A 6494-nucleotide genomic window follows, 5' to 3' on the forward strand; every position below is an offset into this window, starting at 1 on the left:
AAATGTTTATATATGTTTTGCATGTGAAGTGCATAACTTGACTAAGTGTGTGCATTCTCCAAAACTAATAATGTAATGGTGCTGTGAGATACCAGTCAGCAATATCATGGTATGTCTGTGACACCGTCTCATTTTATACAGGAAATGCAAAAACATACACACGACAAACCACACAAAGACAGCTTTGGTAACAATAAACTAATCTTGTTTTGTTCTTTTTGCTATTTACATTTGTACCTAATGTGCAAATTAATAATTTAAAGTAGTGTAAAACTCTCAAATGAATATAAAATCATATTTTCTTTTTGTTCTTCCGGTATTTTTTTTGTTTTCTTTTTTACAATTCTAACACGGTGAGTCCATAAGCTTGTCACATAGAAAGGAGGAGGAGGAGGAGGACCGTGAGGAAGAGGAGGCCGTAGTGTGTGTGAGTAGAAACTGGAGAGGGCACGGACAGTGGAAAGCATTGGACATCCTTGGCCAGGAGAGAAACTCACAGAAGGACAGCATCCTGGGACCCAGGCGATGCCACAAAAATAAAAACAAACAAACAAACAAACGAGTAAGTCGACCCAAAACTCATCCCAACCACACCCACACCTTCTGTGTGTCATATTTGGATACACACGTACACACACTCACACACACTGAAAGTGTGGCTCACAGCAGGTGAACATCACAAATTCCACGGCATGAACACATTTGGAAAGATTAATGGGTGTTGGTGCTTCTTTTCCCGTTGGCTGTGTGTGTGTATGTGTGTAGGGGTCAAGGGTGTGTGTGTGTGTTTCTGTGTTTGAGAGAGTGTTTCCTTGTGTGTGTGTGTGTGTGTGTGTGTGTGTGTAGGGGTTGAGGGTGTGTTGGGTGTGTCAGGTGTTACTCTCCTGGCGACAGAGGGAGTGTTCACAGTAAAGCACTGATGATGTCACTGGTCACTGATGATGTCACAAAAAGGCTTGTGGTGTTTCTGAGTGGCACTGAAATCAAAGGCGACAGCCTTGTCCAGCTCGCCTGATCTCCTGGTGTTGCACACACACATACATTAACACACAGCAACCTGCTTCTCTATGGAGCACTACTGGTCTAGTTAGGCTTTCTACAGTCAATTGTTATAAGCAGTGACACAGAGATCTGTTTTTGTTGAGTATGAAATACTCTTGTTAAAAAACATATGGTGACAGTTTTTCACGATTTAACCTTATTCGCCAAATGGGTTATACATATATATTGCCTTACAATGTAAACGTACCTGAGGACAAATTAAAAGTTTTATGTGTGTCGTAGTTGTGTGCTGTGATTCTTTTGTGTCTGTGTTGTAGTTTTGGCACATCTCAAATTTGGTTTAGATTTTTTTAGAATGGAGAAGCCCAATGTGATTTGTTTCCATAAATCTCTTGGCAGTGCTCATAATCCAGGGAATCGGGCATCATAAACGACCTCCAATGTGCCACAGCCAACAACACAGACACACTCTGGAGTCTCGACTGGATCTGGCTCTGATCTGATTCGGGTCTATGGCCAGATCTGAGATGCAGTCCGCAGCTGTCTGAACTGAACATGTTTCATAAACACTGCATCAGGTAGAACTCCTTCCAGTTTCACACAGACCCCTAACATGTTTTGTAAGTGTTACATCAGACAAAACTCCTCATTAATCCACATGAACCCCTAACATGTTCCCTAAATATCACATCAGCTAGAACACCTTACCATTTATACACGGATCCTGTACGGTTCCCTCAAAGACATAACGCTTCATCTATTATGGCTTCTATACTTTGACATTACGTTTTATACCCATTCTCTTACACTCAGATTATCTCTTAAGATCATCTCTTACGGACCACTCCATCACAGATCTAGGCCTCATCAGGACCACATCCGGCCCAGACCTGGATCAGAATCACCTGCAATATCATTGGTGATCAGATACAGCTGATAATATGTCGATGTTAAGTTAACTTTCAGAAACAGCTGAATCGGGTTATCAGGATATAGACTGGAGCATACGGACACACACACACACACACACACACACACATGCACACACACACTCACACAAGAGGCCTAGCCAGTCAGTCCATGGCATTGGAAGCTGATGTTCTTAAGAGCAACACTGCACACCACAACATAGACCGAGCAGCACACAGTCACAGAGTGATGTTCTCTGTTGCATGGACATCAGGCTGAAATTAGATTGGTAAAGTAACAGGGCAAGTTCATTATCGCTCGTGGGATGCATAGATTACAAAAGAGGGGAGGGGGGAGGAGGTACTAACATCACCAAAATTATTGCTTTTTAAAAAAATTCCCATGCTTAGCAGTGCACTTCTCTCCCTTTGGACTTATTTGCAATGCACAGAGAAAAAAAAAGAAACATTATTCAATATAGAGACTTCAAAGGACTAAGCTGAGAAGTATTGCATTCAAATTGACCTCTAACTGGAGCGACTCGTCTAAGGTACTGCAAGCTCCATGGAGATTGACATATGCTTTTACATTTCTCTCACACACACACACAGGTACAGGTGAGTTTACAGTAGGTGCTCTGAGCACAGTGACGGGCTTTTACTTTAGAACAAGTAAAAGATCTATCAGACATAAACATACAAACAAAGCAAACCGACAAAACGTACAAACAAACAAACAAACGCAACAGCACAACCTCTGGCCAAAGCTGTAAACTGACTCCTGTCGCTCTTCCTGTTTGTTGTTGTTGTTGTTGTTGTTTACAGTGTCCTTCACTACTGGACGAAATGCAACGAGAATACAAGGAGGCCGTTCTTAAATAGAGTAGGACGTGGTATGCCAGTAAGCCGGTGCTGTCTGATCTACCTGCAGAGCAGTGCCAAGGGGTGCCCTTGGGAACTCTGGTTCTCCAGGAGGGGCAATAGGGGCAAATACAGGGTCCGGCAGATGCCCCGTGGGTGGGTGGGCTATCCGGTTCTGTGGGTTTTGCCCTCTCGTTCCCTGCGGCGGAGCTCCTCCCGGTAGCAGTAGGAGCAGTAGTTCTCCGTCTCTGGTCGACCGTAGAACGAGCAGTTCTCCCGCTTGCAGCGCCGCTGCTGGAAGCAGTACGCAGAACAGACAGAACTAGAGACGGAACCGGACACTGGTCCGCTGCGGCCGGCTGTGCCCACCACGGGGCCGAGTCCACCCGTGCCGATGCCGGTACCGCCACTGCCAGCGCCACTGCCTTTGGTTCTGTCGTGGTGTCCGAGCCAGTGGCCGTGAGGGGAGGGCTCGTCGTCGGCAAACTCCAGGCAGTCGCGGATGTCGTTGATGTGGAAGCCGTTGGTGTAGGTGTGGGACTTGTGCTCGCCCGCCATGGTGTAGGACAGGAGGGAGTCGTGGTGGTGATGCCCGTAGCTACCGACGGTGTGCCCGGCGTGGTGCCCGTAGCCGGCGTGCCCACTGTGGGTGGTGTTGGCGGCCGTGCGCAGGCTGGGCAGCCGGGACGGGCTGTAGCTCTGCGAGGACAGCGAGCGGTTCTGTTGCGGGTACGTGGCGCACGTCTTCAGCGTGCCCATCTGAGGGGGCGGCGGCCGGCAGGACGGTGCCACGGGCTCCTCGCGTGCCACCTCGCGCAGGTGGATCACGCTGTGCCGCTGCACGGGCGGCGTGTGGCTGTAGTGGGCCGACACTGGAACCGGACCCAACGGGCCCACCACCGTGGAGCCCACCGAGCCGGGCCGCCTAGCAGCGTTGCTGGGGGAGGAGAAGGGCACGGGGGACATGGACGACATGGAGGGGACGGGGGAGGGGGCGGAGGCCGGGGCCGAGGCGGTGTTGGCTGGGATGGGGATGGGGATGGGGGAGGTGGACAGGATGGGGCTGCCCCTGTCGGGCACCTTGGAGGTCAGCTGCGGATGAGGGTGGGGTGGGTGGTGGAAGGCCGGGTGGAGGAGCGGAGAGCAGCTGTCGGGGGGCGAGCTGTCCGACCGCTCCCGCTGGAACACACTCTCCTGCTCAGGTCGCTTCAGGGCGGAGGTGATGGACGAGGACAGGATGGGTACGGCGGCGGAGGTGGTGGTGCTGATGGTGCTCGTCGCCACGGCGACCCCTCCTCCGTTGGTCTGGGGCTTCTTGTCGCCGTCGGCCTTCCTCTTCTGCTCCTGCTCGGTGCTGAAGCGCTCCTGGGCACTGGTCAGGTAGTAGCTGATCATCTCCTCGTGGAACTGGTGCCGGTGGCTGGTCAGCAGCAGTCCCGCGAAGATGAACTTGCGCTCGCCCTGCATGGCCGCGCGCAGGATGTTCAGGCTCAGCTTCACGTCCGTGCTGTACTTCCAGCTCTCCAGGCCACTGCTCCCCCCGCTGCCTGCGCTGGAGCCCTTCCCTGACCCGCTGCCCGGTCCCTGGCCCGGCCCGGGGGAGCTCCCCGAGGCCCGGTCCGTGGGCGAGGGGCTGGTGCATTTCTCAGAGGAAGATGTGCTGGCCGACTGACCCGACTGACCCGACTGACCCGACTCCTCCTTGCTGCCCTTGCGGGCCTTGGAGTCCTTTTTCTTGGCTTTGGGTTCCCCGGTTCCTCCAGTGCCGTTCTCGGTTCCCGCACGGCTGCTGCTGCCACTGCCACTGCCACTGCCGCTGCCCGAGCCAGACTTGCTCATCTTCCCGTGCACCAGGCCGCCCAGCCCGCCCATGTTCTTCTTGAGCTTGATGCCCAGCGTCTTGCTGAAGCTGCCCAGCTTGTTGGCCACCGAGTCGGCCCGCGTTTTGTCCTTGTCCTTGTCCTTGCGCGGCTGCTTGTCCTTGTCTTTGCTCTCCTTGCCGTTGGACTTGCTGCCGTTGGAATTCACGTTGGAGTTGCTGCAAACTGACTCGCGGTCCGAGTCCATGGACTCGGCCAGGGACTGCACGTCCTCGCCCGCTGAGGCGGTCGGAGACTCCGGCTGGGCAAGAGGAGCCTGATGGGGGTGGGGGGTAGTGGATAGGGGGTCGGGGCAGAGGAGAGAAAAGACAGGCTAACATCAGAAGGGAGATTCAGCTTTTCCGGACTTTGCTCCGCACTGTTGCGCTAAGACAGCTTAAGCAGTTAGTGGTCATTTATTTTTAGCAACTGTCATCCCCTAGCTTTCCATGAAACTCTGAATGGGGAATAACAAACAGACGCCGCGGGATTTTCTGTCATTTAATTAGTGGCCTACAGAAGACTGGCATTATATTACGGAAATTAGTTACAGGATTCATATAGGGACTAAAACTAGGGAGGGGGCACATGGAATACAGAGGAGGGGGGTTGAGAGAAAGAGAGAGAGAGAGAGAGAGAGAGAGAAAGAGAGAGAGAGAGAGTGTGTGAGAGAGAGAGAGAGAGAGAGAGAGAGAGAAAGAGAGAGAGAGAGAGTGTGTGAGAGAGAGAGAGAGCGAGCGAGCGAGGGGGTACAGGGGAGTACAGGAAAGAGAATGAGAGTAGAGCAAGAAAAGTGGTAGAGAGAAGAGAAAAAAAAGAGAGAGAGAGAGAAGGAGAGGGAATGAGAGAGGGGTGGGAATGGGAGAGGTTTACCCTTGTTTCTGAGGGAATTCGGATCCATGTTACATTCATGTAGTTGTGCAGCAGGTTGAGCTTGGCCTCCAGGGACAGAATGAGACTGCAGACAGGAGAGAGAGAGACAGAGAGAGAGAGAGAGAGATGTCGTTATTTGCCATTATCATCCGCTGCAGGTGGGTCTCAGCCCCTCATCCTGACAGCCCATTTCCACAGAGGAAGCAGCTCCTCCAGTGGCCTGTACTAATGGCAGCCTTCCTGACAGCTCAATCTGCCTGCCTGAGCACAGCACTGACTGAGCATATCCGCATCTGAACGCGTGCGCGCGCACACACACACACACACACACACACACACACACACACACACACACACACACACACACACACACACACACACACACACACACACACACAGTGTCCCAGCACATCCCTGCCTGAACACATCCCTGACCGCCACAAAGGAAATTGGACAGACGGGCCTGACCATAGCCACAGATGTAAAACTGCCTCAACCTCAACCAATCCATTAGTTAGGCCAAATAACTGTGTTCATGAGTGGGTAGAGAAACAGGCAGTGGCTAAATAAATCATGTAACACCAAAGGAGAAGCAGTCCTTGAGCAAGGCACCCCCAACTGCTCCCCGGGTGCTGGATTAAGGGCTGCCCACTGCTCCGGGTGTGTATGTGTGCTCCTAGTGTGGGTGTGCTCCTCCTGAGCTCACTGCTCTGAGTGTGTGTACTGTACACCTTCCCTGGATGGGTAAAATGCAGAGAACAAATGTCCAATAGGAACTTCCAACAGGACTAATAATGTATAACTATATAACTATGAGAAGAAGAGAGAGAACTGAGGAAGAAATGAAGGAAAAAAGAGTGAGCGGAAGAGTTTGAGGGAGGGGAAAAGAGAGTGATTTAGAGAAATAGAGAAAAAGAGAGCAGGGGGATAGAGAGGGAGAGGTAAAATGGGAGAGATGGAGAAAATGGAAAACAGAATGGGGGTTGGGGGG

At 51.8% G+C, this 6494-nt stretch overlaps 1 protein-coding gene across 3 annotated transcripts in view; it reads right to left on the reverse strand.

Annotated features, from left to right (window-relative positions):
* Nucleotides 1-212: 212 nt before the first annotated feature.
* The window catches only part of otud7a (OTU deubiquitinase 7A), a 101424-nt gene continuing 95142 nt past the window's right edge, over nucleotides 213-6494 (reverse strand). For all 3 annotated transcript variants that reach the window (XM_076263050.1, XM_076263059.1, XM_076263065.1), the window contains 2 exons: nucleotides 5504-5588; nucleotides 213-4907 (listed from right to left, as the gene is read on the reverse strand). In XM_076263050.1, coding sequence (XP_076119165.1) covers nucleotides 2937-4907; nucleotides 5504-5588 — 2056 coding nt within the window. In that variant the 3' untranslated portion in view covers nucleotides 213-2936. The remainder of the gene's footprint in view (nucleotides 4908-5503; nucleotides 5589-6494) is intronic.

The sequence above is a fragment of the Alosa pseudoharengus genome, unplaced genomic scaffold, assembly GCF_046254945.1.
Source record: "Alosa pseudoharengus isolate Yale_2024_CS ecotype anadromous, Long Island Sound unplaced genomic scaffold, YU_APseudo_1.1 YU_APseudo_1.1_scf_10, whole genome shotgun sequence".
Taxonomy (NCBI): domain Eukaryota; kingdom Metazoa; phylum Chordata; class Actinopteri; order Clupeiformes; family Clupeidae; genus Alosa; species Alosa pseudoharengus.